The sequence below is a fragment of the Catharus ustulatus genome, chromosome 3, assembly GCF_009819885.2.
Source record: "Catharus ustulatus isolate bCatUst1 chromosome 3, bCatUst1.pri.v2, whole genome shotgun sequence".
Taxonomy (NCBI): domain Eukaryota; kingdom Metazoa; phylum Chordata; class Aves; order Passeriformes; family Turdidae; genus Catharus; species Catharus ustulatus.
The window spans coordinates 52,393,733-52,411,402 of record NC_046223.1 but is presented as its reverse complement, the minus strand read 5'-3'; the positions used below and the strand labels follow the sequence as shown (position 1 = coordinate 52,411,402).

Here is a 17,670-nt window from a genome sequence, read left to right as displayed (position 1 = left end):
CTGTCCTTGCACAAAAAGGAATGATTTAATTTACGTAAAACAAATTCTAGTGTTGTATACATGAACACATGTACACATAAAAGTAGAAACATAAATCTTGTTTTTCCCTCTACTAGTTTAGAAAACGCTGATAAAAGATTCCATCTACAAGTTTAGGCATAATGGAAGTAATTAAAACCTGGACAAGGAACATGGAATAAATGTATCATTTTTCAAGTAACAGTTCTTCAAGAAGGAAGATTTAAATCCTTGCTCACATTCTAGAGAAATGATTAGTGCAGAAATATGATCATCCCACTTACAAAGAGAATTACAGTCAAGCTCAGGTTGGAGAGAGGTTTGCAATCCATGGTATATAAATACAGGGCACGTTCTCCCACCTCCACAATGCAGGAAGTCAAACCAGATGATTACAACAGACCCGTCCAACGCTAAAATGTGTACCTCTATGCAAGTACAAGCTTGTCAGTAGTACTCAGAGACATAGTAGAGCAGTAGGATAAAAGATAAAATCTGAAACCTTCCAGTTAGAACCCTCCTTTTCAAGAAAAAACAAACCAACAAATTCTCTTTATGGTACTGTGCCATAAGATAGGCATGATGATCAGGCACCATTAGACAACTTTGGTGCTACCGTGCTACATAAGAATGAACAAGCACTCAGTGTTGCAGTTCACAGATCCTGGAAAAAAATCAGTTGGAAGACTGTTGCTAAACTATGTAGATCTAAATGCTGGTTTGCATCAACAGGGACAGGATTTTACTCCAGCTTCTCACAAGAATAGACACACTTGTGGGCATGTTTCCCATGTCACGAGATTTGCCTCATATATTTGCACATACCAAGTGAGCTTCCGCCTTTACTAATAACTAAAGAAATTGCAGTTTCTGACTGAAGGCTTTTTCACTGTGTCTCGCCACTTGCATTTTATTTTTTAAAATGAATCTCATTCTTTCCCTTCATATAGAGCACAAAACTCTTTGCTTTTATCCAGATACAATGGAAAGGCTAGTTCTCCTCTGACTTAAGGTTAATGCTCCTTTTCCTTCCATATCCAATTTTCTCACCTCAGCTGCTGACATCAGCTCTGTCTCAGAGTTCCATCCAAACTCAGTATTTAATTTTTTCTTCCTGTTTTTTTTTTTCATGTATTCCCACCTCCCTTCAATCCTTTTGCTTTTCAAACCCAGACACAAAGTCTTCATCCAACAGTTAAATAAGTCTGCCTTTGCAGGGAAATATGAGTTGCTTATCAGAGGATGTTTAATGACACAGGGGGAAAAAAAGTGCAGAATTATGCCTAAATGTAATTTCACACAGTTTCCTAGCTAGAACTTTAATAATTCTTTCTTCAACCTGGAATCTTGAATGAGATTGCAATTTAAAACTGCTTGGTATTAAAAAAGTAACATAATAGTATTTATAATCTTTTTTATTTACATCCTTTCTCAGATAAATGAATTTGCCACTACAGAAGCAGCACAGCTCTACTCATGGGAAAGGCAAACGTGAGCAATTTAATCTTCCAGCCAACCCAGTGCAGCCAAGACCACAGAATTCATACAATCGTAATTAAGTAGCTCAGCACAGTCACTCAGCTGGAGACCACTTCTGAGGTCATTTGCCTCCTTGTTATACTAGCTAATAACATCTTGATTTTAACAGAAACACAAAGTTCCTGGATACGAACTTGTTGTCAAGATGAAAACAAAACAGAACAAAAACCACCAAAAGCACAAGGCGTACCTTTACTTGAGGGGAGAGGAAGAGAGACAGCAAAAGATTCTACACAATATTAAAGTAAGGTGGGCAAGGCCAAAATAATAATCAGATGCTTCCAGTCTCCAAAGCCCTAGTGTAATCTCTCTCTGATATGTTATCATTGCTCTCCCTAGAACATCCACCCCCACAGATATTTGCCCTTTGTGCACAAAATGGTATCACAGTCACTTATAAGCTCTGCTCTTAAGGAACTTGATGACACATGTAGACCTCACCAGGTCTTAATCATAAAGCAATCTGCAGCCTTTAGGTGATTTTGTTGATTAGGATTTGAATTAGAGTATGAAGATGAGGTGACAAGCTGGACTTGCTCAGCCTACAATTTTGAAAGCTATTCCATGAAATCTCTCTTCCCTATATTTGGTAGGTATAGAAGGGAAGTTAATGATTTGTCTAGTGAAAGCATTTTTGGTTCAAATTTTAAGTACAAAATAACAAATCAAGTGTTTTATGAGAGTTAAGCTTCCATGAGGAGAAGTTTTACAATGGTGGGAGAAGGTAGGGCTGAGGGAATGGAAAGAGACACAGAGGTACTATCACAGAGACATCCTACAAATTATCTTATTTTCTCCACTGCACCTGTGAGCTACAGAAATCAGATGAAGAAATGGGAGAATGAGGTATATTTCTGGTCATTACTAGTTACACTTTGAAGGTCAGTGCTGTAATCTGCAATGCCACTCAACTTTCACAGCAGTTCAGTGCTAAATCTCCACAGACCTAAGGGATGGTTGCTAAAAATATCCCCATGTTTGCAATGCATTACGTAATTTTATACTCTCCGCACTTCAGCATATTCAGTGCCTTAAGCAAACAAACATTCAAGGAAATGAAAGGTAGTGAGTTTCCTGCAGCTTTGTTACTTTTCATGGAAGGCAAATAAAGGAAATGTGAGAAAATACTGTCATTCCCAGTCACCCCTTCATTTTCAAAACAAACAAAAGTCATGACTTGCACAGCATCACAGAGACCAGAGCAGAGTAAAGCACCATTTAGCAGGAAAACAGCCCTCTCAGTTTCAGTGCCAGCCCTCTTTCCACCCCCAACCATATTTCATTCTCTAAGACAATTATCAAAAGCCCATGATGTTCCCCTTTTCTTCTGCAAGCACTGAAAGTGATCAAATGTTCGAAACAAAAACACACACTGCTATTCTATTATCATCCTTAGACCCTTAAGTCAGTATTTCAGTTGCATTTGTTGTCAGAAGTCAGACAAACAGTTTAAACTATGGCTGCTCTCATCCTCAGCCCCACCCAGCTGCTCCCTACTCCCATTCTACCAGCTCCCACGAAGAAAATTAACTTCAGCCCAACCAAGACTAATTCACTGTGGGCTTTTGTCACAAAAGTAGAATGAATTTTAGAAGAGTCTATAAAAAGAACAAAGACACAAGGTAATGGCGATTATTATGGCTCACTAATACAAGAACATCAGGAAAGGCAGAAAGTTAGCTCCAGAAAGAGCAAGCACTGCTCTTTGCAAAAAACACCACTGAAACCAAAGAAAATAACCTTAAACTCACAAGTAGGAGTAACAGACACCATGTATCATTTATTCACGACAATGCTAAACTTTGCTCCACACACTCAAGAGTCACATCTCCAGCTAACAGGTTTTCAGAGACTCCTGAGGCTGACCTATATATTCCTTTCCCTTTCCTCCCCAACACTACCGTCTTTTGGGGTCCCAGAACAGTTGCAAAGTTTTACTGAGATAAAAATACCTGCAAGACAAGAAATAGGGCCACTTACATATCCCAGATTAAACATGCAGATTGATCCAAATACTGCATAAGTAGCACATTGCCTTTCTAAACACTAATTTCCTTCCCTCATCTACTCCTCAACACTAGAAATGAGAATACAAAATTTTAAATCAAGATCAGTGCATATACACCATCCAAAACACCAAATGGACTACACAAATGCCCACAAAAGTCTGGATCCAGGCTGTAAACTGCCAACATGGGAGATGCAGGTCAGTAATCCACACTGGCACTCAAATCTCCTCTTGGCCAGCTGCCTGCCAGGGAACTCATAATTCACTTGCTGAATGGCAGATAGTGACCATGTAATGGTTGAGCAGCATGAGTCACATCCAGCTGTCACGTCCAGGAAGAAAGCACAGGAGCACCTAATGCCAGGTGGCTGTGGCAGCAAGTGCAGGAAACAAATTGTTTTTAAAAAAAAAAAAAGGAGAAAAAGAGAGGGAGTTGCTAAAACCATCTCCCAGAAAAAAACCTCAGAGACAACCATTCCTCCCTCCCCACTCCTTACTTCTGTTCAGGGGATCTGCTATGTATGTATCAGCTTTCCTAGTCGCTCTCTCTGTTAGAAACTAACAGAAAACATGAGCAAAATTAAGACATGGGAGAAGACAAAAATGATGAAATCACAAACATTTCTTCACAATAAAGAATGTAAAATGCATCCCAAGACTCAAGATCCAGTAAGTGGATGAATTATCTGCAAAGCTAAATGGATTGAAATTCTCTATAGCACTGTTTGTTTGTGATGATCACACCACAATTACTGCTTTTATTATTTGTTAATTACAGGTAAGGTAAAATGAGTAAGACCAATTTTATCCCCAAATGTCCACCTCCCCAAATGTCCATGACTATAGAAGAAGTTTACAAACTGCCCTCAAAAGCTAGCACCAACATGATTAGTACTGGGACACAAGGAAGAAGAGACAGAACTGGACATGAACTGGTTATTACATTGGACGCTGTTACTCACTGACTTCTGACTTTCCAGCTGTAATCTCCAGAAATACTGATCCCTTTTAAGAAGTCAATGCAAAATATAAGAGGGAATTTAGTGTGTTGACCCTGACTGGATGCCAGGCTTCCACCAAAGCCACTCCACAACTGGACAGGGGAGAGAAAATACAATGAAGGGTTCATGGTGTGAGATACGGACAGAGAGAGATCACTCTCCAGATATTGCCACAGGCAAAACTGACTCAAATTACAGATACTAATTCAATTTATTATTACCAAAACCAGAGCAGGATAATAAGAAATAAAATAAGACCTAAACACTTTCCCCTCACCAGACACAGAGAGGCAAGGAATGTGGGTTATGGTCAGTTCATCACACATTGTTCCTGCCACTGCTTAGGGAAAGAAGTCACAGCCTGCTTCAACATGAGTCCTCCATAAGGATGCAAGTCCGACCAGGAAACCTGCTCCAGCACAGGCCTCCCACAGGTTCACAGCCTCCTCTCAGGCCTACCATCCACCTGCTCCTGTGTGAGTCTCCTTCATGGGCTGCAGGTGCATCTCTGCTCCACCATGGACCTCCATGGACTGCAGAGGCACAGCTGCTTCTCCACAGGCAGCACCACGGTATGAAGGGGAATCTCAGCTCAGGCACCTGGATTACCTCCTGCCCCTCCTTCCTCACTGGCCTTGGTGTCTGCAGAGTTGTTCCTCTCACATATTCTCACCACACTCTTCTCTGGAAGCAACTACATCTGCCAAACCACTTTTTTTTCTTCTCCCTAAATTTTTTATCACCGAGGGGTTGCCACCATTTGTGACTGGCCCAGATTTGGCCAGGGACACTTCTGTCTTGGAGCCAGCTGGCTTTGGCTCTGCTGGACACAGGGGAAGCTTCTGGCAGCTTCTCACAGAAGCCACCCCTGTAGCCCTGCTGCTACCAAAACCTGGCCATGCAAACCCAATTCACATTTCTTCCAAAAAGAAAGCCCCTCCAGAAATCCCAAGTAACCTCTTCTTTCCAACAATGTCTATGCTGATAGCAAGTCACTAAGTTTTACATAGCCTATAAGGCATGACTTAATGACATAATGCATTCCAAGAAACTCTGGCACTCCCAAGTTTTTTCAAAGCAGTATGTGACTGGTAACTTCCGTCTAGCCTCTTATTTTATTCTCTGATAAGTAAATAATCCTCTTGAGTATTAAACTGCTCCAATCAAACATTCTTTTTCAAAGCTCATTTTCTTGTGTCTGTTCAGTTACCTTTTATAGCTCATATTTCAGCCTCTAAAATCACAGCAAGCCAAGAAGGGAGTCTTGTTCAGTGCATAGTGCTGGCCTTAGGGGAGAATTTGCCATCCTGAAAATACTGAAGTGAATATAGCCCAGCTGAGTAGCAAACAACTGTTTGCTGGCAGACAACATTAAGGTCTCTTAAGCTGTTTTCCATGTGATCAATTCACCAATTAAAACACAATCACATCAATTCCTCTTATCTAATTAATTATTTCTAAGTCAGCCACCCAGCCTCCTTAAGCACTTGGTATATATCAAATCTTCACAATTCATGTTCAGAGACAAATACCATTGTATTAGACAGATAACAAGAGGCCAGTTACCAATGGGTTATGTGACTCTCGCTTCTCAAGAATTCATGGAACATCTATGCCAAAGCCTTGGACTGACTTAAGGCCACTTCACCTTGATCCACTTTAATCTTTGTTACTATCTCACATCCTTGCCCATTACTCTGATCATTAGTTAAAAGCACTGAATAATCACACACATATTCCTATCTCAAGGCAGAGCTGACAAGACTCAGTGGGAAACTCTGTATTTGTTGGAGATTTGTATTTCTTTAGGAAGTGAGACATTAAAATAATGCCCCTCACTAGAATCAATATGCAAGGTCATTAACAGAGATTTGGATTCATGAGTCCAATTAATATCAAAGGAAGTTGAACAGCAAAATAGTCTCATCTAGCTCCCTGAAGATATACCCAACTGATCTCTATCAAGCTAATTAAAGAATTACATTCCAGCCTGGATGGTCAGTCACTGGGACTCCCTTGGGGCAAAAGGTGCTCTCAAACACAGCAGGCATGTGCTATCTAAACTGCTACAGACAACTGCTGGAAACATCTCCCATGCAAATGCCACAGCTGAAGCCCCCAGTTAATTGCACAGACATCAGGGAATTGTAATGTGGTCTGCCTCATGTTCAACAACACAAGTCCAACACAAGATGAAGCTATGGATGGGTCAGGAACAACAGAGAACACAGAAGTCATCTACCCCAATATTGCCGTGGAGGTAGGTATGTACCTGCTATAACACATGTCAAAAACCCCTTGAACTCATCGTCTGAAGAAAAGCAGAGATACCGTGTCCTCCCCATCCTCACACTAAGACCACAGTTTTACAAAAGACAACTTCATGAAGAACCTCTACTCATCTAGAACTGGGGTGTCAGAAGCAGAAAAAGGCTTTTTGTTTTATAAGCAAAAAGAAGTGGGTATACAGGTATACACATTCTTGTTCTTGGGAGCAGCTTTCATTCTTCAGTTCTAGAAAGAAAAGAACCTAAGTGTGAAGTGTAGATTAAGTTCCAGCTGGATGAGCAGCCAGAGGCTCATCTGTGTTACAGCAGCTGATAACAACCTGCGCCTGATGTAAGATGAAAGCAGAAAAGAGGCATGGCCAGGACATCTCCATCCTGTATCTTGGCTGTGCTTCTGGTCACAGCCACTGCTCTACTTTCAAGGCTATTATTTTCCAGCTAGGAACTGAGCCATCACGGTGCTGCTTTTTAACAAATACCAAGCAAAGAACTTTTATCTAATTTGCACGTCATGCAGGAGAACTCCAGCACAAGATGTGGCCCAGTGTGCTGATCTGGAGCGTGGCAGTAGCTTGTTATCAGAGAGTGAAGGGTAAATTTAGCAACATCTCCTACACCTTACCAAGGACCCCACAACAAAAGCTTTTGTCCAAATCCTCTTGTGTACCTTCCATTTTCCAAAACATCCAGTAATAATGAGTGCACTGCTACTGGCAAATCTAACATTAAGAACTTATTTAATTGCAGCTACACCTGCAAAGGTATTAGCTTTATTTTAAAATAATGGGATTTATAGTGGAAAAAAACCACCTCAACTAAACAAATATATCATTAAGAACACTGGAAGAAGAAGAGAAAAAGGCCTCTGTAAAGAGATAGGAGGCAAGTGAAAAAGGAAGAAATGTGGTACAGCTAGCTAACTAATTAATAGGAAACAAAAATAGTACTTAAAAGTAGAGACCATACACCATATTAAAGATAGAGGCTGATAAAGGGGAAGGTGAAGAGCCAAATTTCCTCCAGTCACAGTGACAAGTAAACATAATTCTAATGGACCTATCTAGAATTAGTCATCTAGCTGTTTCCATCCTGTGCTGGAAATGCATTGTGTCTGGCATTGGTCATGTCAGACCCGTGCTGCATCCATCCTCCGTTTGATTTGAGGCCTCTTGTGGACTGCAGCTGACAGAATTTTAGAGTGGTAAAAGAACTATTCTTTCCCTGTTTGGTGACTGCTCTGGAGTAACAAGCTGTTCAATCCCTAACATTCCTTGCAAAGCATATATGAAAGGAGCAGCAAGGAATAATGAGGTGGTAAAAACACTCCCAGGAGAGTAATATTGCAGCAAAAAAAAAAACCTCCCCTCTGTCATCAGCTCACAGCAGATATCTAAGAGGACCACAGAACAGGCCAAACATATAGCAACATTCCTACATACTCCTTTATAAACCTGATCACCTCTGATTTAAGTACTTCTGAATAAGAATGGTCCCTGTGCATCTAATAGATTTCAATCAATTTCTTGCATGGATTTGCTGAGGTGGTTTTTGCATGCATGCAACCTTTCAGCATCCATTACATTCTCTAATAAGGCAAACCTAAGCATTTCACATCTTAATAGTTAAGCTGTGGGAAAGAAGGTGCTTCTCTTTTAAACAGTGTACTTGTAAGTTTCTTTTGTTGATTCCTAATGGTTCTGTCAGAAAGGACAGTGAATAATTTTGCCTATTTACCTACTCCATAACAATGATCATTTCCAAAATGAGATTTTAAATAGCTAGACAAATGAGGGCGATATCACCTCTCCCATTTTATACATGTAACAAATGGAGGTGGAAAGAAGGAAGAAGACTCACTCCAGATAATCTAGCAGGCTAAAGGAATTTTAGTTCCTAGTCAGTCTCCTAGCCATGTGATGATATAACTTTTCAGTTTCTAGAATATTTATTTTCAGTAACAAATCCTGATTTAGATTTAAAAGAACACAAGCACACTTAGAAGAACTAAGAAGCATCATTGCTTATACAGAAGGATGGAATTTAGCAGGGAAACCTTTTAGACCATAAGAGAGTCCTTTCTAACCCACGTCACCCCTATATATACTCATGCCCATTTAAACACATTTCCTTACATTTTATTCAGGGCCAAAGGCTCATCATAAAATTATCTACCACTACCAGCCTAGATATGTATATCTACAAACTCTAAAAATCACAGAGATGCAGCCTGCTCCTCTGTCTACCTCAAATTTAATTCAAAATTTTTATTTCAATTTTACAAATACTCACAAGCTCTACAGAACTCAAGTTCAATGTTCTTACCTCAGCTGATATGGAGGTATCTTAATAGCAGCATCGGGAGAATCCAAGGTTTCTGTATAATTAAAGGAAACAACAGGGCTTTTAAAAGAAACTTTTAAGTTCAACCACAATTAATAAATCTGGCTACAGTCTCCGAGCCAATGATCCTAAAGCTTACACCTGACAGAGCAACAACCACTGCTGCTCTGAGTTACCAAAGCTTTGCATAAATCTGTCAGGATATTGCATACCCAATGAGAAGGCATCGAGTACCATCATTTTCCCTTTCACTTGTCATCACTTCAGCAGCACATCCACTAAAACTGGAACAGTATAGAGGATACTTGCATGGCTGCTGTGCAAGACTAATACCCAGTTAATGAAGCAACCCATGCAAGATCAACATAAAAGGCCAGTAATGAGACAGCAACAGGTCTGATCTACCACAGAATGTTGTAGCTATGTATGAATGAAAAACAAAAATTTAAAGCAATTGAAAGTATCCCAGTTATGCTGATTTAAGTTAAATGTCTTGATGATGAATGTTCTAGGTTGTTAGTGTCAAAAAACACTTCAAGCCATAAACAATCTCTGAAAATGGGTGGATACTGAAATGTTCCTAAGCTTGTACTCCCTTGAAAGATTAACTCGTTATACTGATCGTTATATTGCAAAAGATAAAAGAGCTCATGTAATACAATAAAACAAAACTTCTAGCTTTTAAAATAGATTCCCTAACATATGCCAGCATAAAAACTGTACTGCATGGTTTTTTACGATGATTTAAGGGAGGGAGGGAGCCTTTCAAGGAAAAGACAGCACCTCCGAAACATACACGGAAACTGACAGCTACTGATATCCGTGTATCTGCCTCGCAAGAGCCACGAGGCGGATCCAGGCGGAGGGCAAGGCGAGGGACGCAGATGCTCTCCGGGACCGCAGCAGGTGCCACGGCCCCTTCCAGCAGAGCGGTGCTCCCGGGCATTTTAAACGGCTCGGATGCTCCGCTCCCTTCCCAGCCGCTGGAGCTCAGCGGCACCGAACAAGTTTGTTGAGACGTCCCTGCCCCCTCCGATACAAAACGCCTCCATCCACCGGCGGCTCCTGCCCCGCTCCGCTTCGCCGGCGCCCCTTACCGATAGCCCAGGTGCAGCTCTCCTTGATGGCCCTGTGCTTGCTCCCCGACGCCTCCTTCTGCAGCTTTCGCAGGATTTCTTCCATCTTGCCTCCCCCGGGATCCTCGCCCAGCCGCGGGGGAAGAGGAGAGGCGGCGAGGAAGAGGAGGAGGGCGGCGCGGGCGGCAGAGCGGTGCCGGGGCTGTCCCCGCCGCGGCAGTGCCTACGCGGGAGCGGAGCGCGACACCCCGCTGCCGCCCCGCTGCCGCTGATGAATCACGCCGAGCTCCATGGCGGGGACACGTCAGTTGTTGCCGCTGCGGAGTCCCTCCTCCTCCTTCTCCTCGCCCACCCCGGGCAGGCCCCGCTGGCGCAGCGGGGCTGGGGCGGGCCTGGCCCTGCCCGCGGGAGCGCAGGGACCCCCTTCCCGGCGCTGGGGTTGGCGGAGCAGAGCCGGAGCCGGAGCCTGCGGCGGCAGCAGCCCCGCGGGAGGCGGGCAGGCGGGTCGCCATGGCGACCGGCGGGCGGGGGGCGCCGGCAGCCCCGGCCTGCCCGCCCCGGGCAGCGGGAGGCGGGTGCTGGGTGTGCGCTCGGGCCCTGCGGCTGCGGCTGGAGCCGCTGCTGCCGCTGGGCGCAGCCCGGGCCTGCGGGGCTGGCTCCTGCCGCCCGGCGCTCCGCTCCGCTCCCGGCGGCGCTGCCGCAGCGCAGCCCCGCTGTCCCGCAGCGCCTGCCGAGCCGCGGGCGCTCCCGCACCGGGCCGCACGCTGGGAGCCAGGCCAGCGCCCCGGCGTGAGCCCCGGCGCTGCCTGTGCCCTGAAACCAGTCCGATAAGTGGCTGTGAGATCTGTGCCTTTCTCCTTAGCTACCGCTCTGTGCCTTCACCAGAGCGCACACCTTAATGTTCCCGACAAGTCAGCCTCCAGGAGAAAGAGCAGCCACTGCACTAGCTCAGACCTTCCTCCTCGCACCCGAAACGCTTCCTACCCACCAAACCGCCCACCTTCTTCGCTTTGCTGTTTTTCCCTGCGTTATCTCTAGTTTATATGCTGCTTGCCCTTTCTGTGACTGCATTGCTTAACAGTTACAATGTCCTCGTCTTCTTGCACAATCTCTCTAGAAAGGGACAAGAAGACAAGTAGAGAATTAAGGAAAAAAAAACCCAGCAGATAAGAAAGGCATTTCAGGTAGCAGCTGGCAGTATTAGCGGTTATGTCTCCTACTGCTAATTGGAAGAGTACCAATAGTGAATTACCAGGCAGGATATTGGCACCTGGTGAATCAGCCATAGCATTTCCCATAGGATATTGGGCTTTCAAGGGCTGTCCCTGGTCCAAATACTTACAAGGGCTCATCCTGTGTTCAGGCATATAATGAATGCATAATCCATACTTGCCTTTTAAGGCCAGAATGTAAAAGTCTTGTCAGAAAAGAAAAGGATTGAGAATAATGCCAGAAAGGTCTAGAGGTGCATAGATTGTTGCTGGAGGTGGAAAGGTGTAGCCTATTGCTACAATACTAAGAATTTAAAAAAGCAACCAACCAAACAAAAAGCCCAATGACAACCAACCAACCAACGAAAAAACAAACAAAAATCTAACAAAAAGCCCCCGCCCTTTAACAGAAATATCATTTATCTTTTAATTTCAGGCTATAAACCAACATCTAAGAAACTGAAAATAGTTTCCCAAAGTTTCTTATCTCTGACTGTGCTCTGCTACCTTCCTTGAAATGAAAAATCTGGTGATAGTGGCTGGGATTGTCAAGGCACTATGATGCTATTAGTCAAGGCCCAAGTTGAAGTGATGATGAATTGTTTCCCAGCCATGAGCATCCTCTTGTATTCTGTGTTGCGCTTAGGGGAAATGAGCATGAGGGTCAGTTTCTGGCTTTCCAAGGCTTTGTTTTTGTTTGTCCTGGGGGAGAAACAACAAAAAGGACTATGATGGTGATTTAGGTATTTTTAATGTAGAAGTTACATACCAGAGTTCATTTGGACCTCTGGAACACTAAAAAAATAAATATGTATCTATAAGTAGTAAATAATTAATTGCTTATTTTCAGGAAACCACTGATAAAACGGAATTAATTTTTAATTTCAGATTATTTCTAGCTATATGCATCATGAACTTACTGGTTAATTTCTCTGTAGTCTCTACGGAAAGACCTTTGCAGCTGGCATCCTCACCAGAGCTACAGTGTTTTTCATAGATGCTCGATGTCACTGAACCAAGATTTGTATTCTTTTGTGCTTCACTTGCTGTCCAATGTGTTCAAGCAAAATGTATTCTGTGCTGCTAAACACTTTATCTCAGTAGTAATGTCATCAGCTTGTGATAAACAAAGGGCATGTTCAGGTTCCTTAGAGTATCTAAAGGCCTGACAGTAAGATTATGCAGGAAAAACAAGTAAGCCATGATGACTCTTTCTGAGCATGCATGTCAGAACACCATGAGTCAGCTTGCTGAAACTTTTCACTTGAGGCCCTCCATTTCCATGTGGACAAGAGTCCATCAGTCTTTGAATCTGTTGCCTATATACTCACATAAATACACTGTATTTATGGGAGTCAGTCCGTGAATAAACTTTGCTTAAGGGAGGAGGTCATATTTAATCATGTGCTCTGGATGCCATTTCAAGGCAAGTGTCCTAAAATGTTACAATATCTGGAAGTCCAGCTACAAAGTAGGGATGATGGTGATGAAAGCTCCTCTCTTCTGCCATGAAGAGAAAATTAAGCTTTCTATGGTCATCGTTACAGCTCATAAATCTTCCTTGCTTTGTCCTGGCTGTGCAAAGCAGCCATCTACAGCAGTAGAGGAGTCTGTACTCTTGATGCCCTGCAGAGCTGAAGCCTGGTCCAACTGGAAGTCAGAAGGCTCCTATGCAGATCTGGTATCTGCACGATGCAGTGGTCATGTATCACTGAGATGCAGTGGCAGATGTACAGTGTGCTTTTGTAGCTCTCACCTGGCAGTGCCAGTGCTACTGATCTTTTGCATTATGTGAATAGTAATTATATCCCAGAATACATTCACAGCTCTGAGCACAGCCAAGGAGTGTACAAGCAAAGACAAGCTACTCAAGATACCTGGAGTAATAGAATTGTGTTACTTCAATTCTCTGTCCAGGCTAGTAAGCAGCATTTGCTGGATTTCAAAGATACGTCTCTGTGCCTTCTAGTAGCCAAGGAGGGCAATGTGGTCCTATTCTTAATCTTCTCTGATAGCATAAGCCATACTGCCCATGCAGTAATTGCCTTGTAATTCTAGTCTTTGGGAACATAAGAAAGAATTAAAAAGTACAGTGGAATGAGACAAAGGCATGTTAGACTGCAAGATAATCACATATCTTTCCTATTAGTCATTATCACTTGTGTTACTTGTGCTTTGGCCATTTTAACAATTCTTGGTCAAGATCTCCTTGTATACTGCAGATGCTGGGAAGTGTGGACCAAAGAAATGGGCTGTGTCCCTGAGGACTTCTTCCGAATTTCATTACAAAATGCTAAGAAATTCCCTCTAATGACAGGAAAACCTCTTGGTTCCATGGTTCAAAAATTATGTCTAGCCAGATTTTTCAAAATTACTCTTCCCAGAAGCACCCTTATAACTGGACTGACCAGTTATAACTGGTCTCTGTTTTGCTCAGGAAGCTCTGTACATGTGACTCCCCTTATGAAGTATAAACTGCTAAAAAATATTGAAGTCAAGGGAGCTGTAGCTGGACCATGGGCTCATCATCACCTTGGAGACACCTCATAGCAGATGGAGGTACCCTTTCTTCTCTCTCCCAGAGGGCATCAAGACTCAGACAAGCAACCACGTCAGGATTTTGGTTTTGGTTGTCTAGACTGTAAGCACACCACTGATGGTGGGGTAGCATCTGTTATTGTTTGCCTGATTACACAGAGAGTTACCAGAGGCTAGAACTGAGGGCTCAGTGAAGTCCTTCCTGAGCTGCTGCTGCTTTCTGCACCCTTCAAAGTATGACCTTTCTGAGCACATCAAAGCACATTAAGCACCAGTGCTGCTCAGGATTACAGAGTTAGGGAGAAAAAGCCTCTGGAGTGGCAGCTGTAAATAAAGACAGCATGTATTCAGAACTGTCTTTTCAGTACAGCCTCACAGCATTTATTCTGTGAAGAACACTTGAAACACATGTAAAATTTTGAGATCCATGCCAGGGTAGAAACATGAGACAAGATTCTCTGACTTCATTGAAGATATATTTTCTACAAAGACAGACAAAATCAAAAATCGCCGTAACTGTCTTCAGTAATGTCTACCATAATCTTTTCATCCCTGCAGAGTTGCCAAGGCAATTGAAGAAGGCATCAGGAATGCAGAGCGGCTATTCTGGGCCACATCAAGGTCGTTTTTACCTAGTGGTTGTATTTGTGACAGAAGTTAGTTGGGCATTCTCAAAGAAAGGGCAGGAAAAGTGCAATGCCCTTCACTATGCTAAACTCTCCCAGTTTCTGTTAAATTGCCAACTAGGCACTTCCTGAGACAGTGGTTTTATCTTCATAAATAATATCTGGCAGATTTTTCTTCTGGGAATGTACCTAATTCCTTTTGAAACTTTTTTATGCTTTGACCTGCACAACCACCCTCTGGCAGTGAGCTCCACAACCAAGTTGTGTGCAAACAAAAAACTCTTTTTTGGCCAGTTTTATCTTCTTTTTGCTGAGGTTTTTGAAGCTACCTACCTTTTGTGCTTTGAGGAGCACTGCACAAGCATCCTGTGTTTTCTCCCTGTCATTCATGATTCTTTATGCATTGAACAGGTTCTCCCTCAGCTGTTTTTATTCCAGTCTACAGTGGATTATTCTATTTAATTTTTCACCCTTTTCACCCTAAATGATCTTTGGTCATTCTGACTGCCCTTCTCTGTACTAATTCTAGTTCTTCTCTACCCTGAAATACAGTAGTTTGTGAAGAAGAGTGAGTACATGGGAAAAGGTGGCATGAAGATTTGTACTATAAAATCTCTCGTTTCCATTAGACTCCACTGAAAAGTCTTCAAGGGGCAAGAAAATTGCAAGTTGCTGTGGAGTTAGCCTTAATATCACAAGAGTCAACCAGAAAATTAAACTCCAGAGGACTCCTTGTGTCCCACTTTTCTCCCCTAATGCAGAGGATTCCTCTAGTATTGATCTGTGGAAAGAAAGCTTTAAAGGGCAATCTATTCAAGAGCTGAATACAAAAGGATTGTATCATCTGGCCATCATATATTTGGAATATGCAAAATGGACAAACCCAAACTCTCTGAAAAGTGACTGAGCTGGTAGCTTGTCACGTAGCTGCATGAAATGTAGGTCACTGAAAGTCACAAATGCATTATACATATTTGTGTCTATAACCTGCTTTGAAATCTGTTGTGGCCTTTCCTCGTAATGAGGAAACAAGGACATCATTGCATCTGCAGCTGTGAGAGGCTTGTGTTGTAAAGTCAAGAAAGGTCAGCAAGGTCTAACTAAATATATCTCTACTAGCCAGGAAATGGATTGTGATTTGCACTGCCTGTTAAGCATATAGATACATGAGTTGAAGTACTAGAAATTCTCCTAGAAAAGCTGCATATTATACAAGTTTTCAACCTACTATCTCAATGCAATAGTGGCGAAATTCAATTCAGACCCTTCTTTGTATGGAGTCATATAATACTCAATATAAATACAAGAAAAAAATCTCCTTCTCCATGCTGCTCCCAAACTCTCCGAGATATAGGTTAACACTGTTAGGCAATGGTTCTTATTTTTCCCGGCTTTAAAGACCAACTTAAAGGATTTAAAAGATAAAATGTTCTGAATTAAGAGAGATCATTAACTTCAGATCATGTTTAGTTCCTACTTATTATGCCTCTTCTTCACAATAATAAGTGGGAACTTCTTTCGAGGGAAGTAAGTCCCAGTCTTCAAAAGCTCTTCCAAAGGGTGTAAATATCTTTTACACCTCATTTGCTCTTGTCCCTGCAGATGCTAGTTTTCATCTCAAAGGTATCACAGAATCACAGAATCAATTAGGTTAGAAAAGACTAACAATTACTTTTACATCTCCCTCTGTCACCTGACTGGGTACTGGACTGGTTTTCTGAATTTGACACTTAAATTGCATATTAGAAGCAAAGCTGGCCTGTAAGTAGACCCTTGGTATAATCACACACTGGGAAACTTTCTTGGAATGTTCTTCAAGAGACCAGTTTGCTATAAACTGACTGATGAACTTGTATGTTGAGAGATGTCCTTTTATATTTCACTATTAGTATTAATCAACATGAAATCAATCCTCAGATTGTTATTGGCATATGCTTTCTAGAGATACAATCAGAGGGAGTAGAGCATTCAGCTTCCACTGGGCTGGGAGTAGAACGTAATTGCCTCTAAATCATGACCTGAAAATCCAATGCTAAGTGGTATTGAACCAGACAAAAGCTCTTATTTCAACAATAGTCACAAGTACCCAGCCCTGTGGACCTGGGGGATGGCACCACTATCCACCTGTATAATTTCTGAAAACTTCTCTTGCATGAAATGAAAAACCAAGCAGAAATACAGTGTTTTCCAACATGTATTTTGAAAAAGATATTTCAAGGAATGGCATTCTAGAGTTCTGTGTTCATATTTCAGTATCTTCCAGAAGAAATATACTCAGTCTATAAATGAAAGACCTTGGGGGAAAACAGATCTAGTAACCAAGGCTACAGGTTCATCTGGTTTCTAGTAGTCAAACTGGACTGCTTGCTATCTTCAGTATACTATAGAGCAAGCAGAAAGGAAAAAAAAGAAAGATTTAATTTTTTGGGAGGTTTTTAAAATTATGGTCCTTTAAAGAACAAATACTATTTTTAGGGATATAACACAAATTTATTTTGATGGTTTGATGTTAAATATGCCTACCAGTACTCTTGCTTTCTGTATACTGTCTCACTGATTTCATTAGTACATGATTGGTCCTGTGCAACTCTTTCCCCTCGTGTTTTATTGAAACAACTGCAACCAGCAGAACTGTGTGATTTGGGGTCTTGCTGATAAGAAAAGAGAGCTGCTTTTCTACATAGCCCTTTACTTTTGCAGTGTGCTCTCTCACATTTCATCTGTAAGAATTGATAAAAACTAGTCACCTTACTGAATGTGTGTAACCTGATCTGCTGAAATTTGTACACATTTGGACAAGTTTTTGACATGCAGCAAAAAGCATAACCCAGATACATAAGCCAATCTTACATTTTGTCTTAATTCTTTATGACAATAAACAGGGACATCTCAAATAAAGTTTATCAGATTGTATTAAAATTGGCAAAACATTATCTGCTCTCTTTTGTCTAGAAATGGTGAAACTAACCTGATTTAAATGCAAAGCAATCACCTCTGCTCCCATTCAGATAGAAGATTTCAGCCC

General features: G+C 42.1%; 1 protein-coding gene across 4 annotated transcripts in view; it reads right to left on the bottom strand.

Annotated features, from left to right (window-relative positions):
• ARFGEF3 (ARFGEF family member 3) overlaps window positions 1–10,660 on the bottom strand; it is an 86,623-nt gene extending 75,963 nt beyond the window's left edge. For all 4 annotated transcript variants that reach the window (XM_033056529.1, XM_033056530.1, XM_033056531.2 and 1 more), the window contains exons 1-2: window positions 10,292–10,660; window positions 9,177–9,228 (exon numbers count right to left, since the gene is read on the bottom strand). In XM_033056529.1, coding sequence (XP_032912420.1) covers window positions 9,177–9,228; window positions 10,292–10,376 — 137 coding nt within the window. In that variant the 5' untranslated portion in view covers window positions 10,377–10,660. The remainder of the gene's footprint in view (window positions 1–9,176; window positions 9,229–10,291) is intronic.
• Window positions 10,661–17,670: the final 7,010 nt, after the last annotated feature.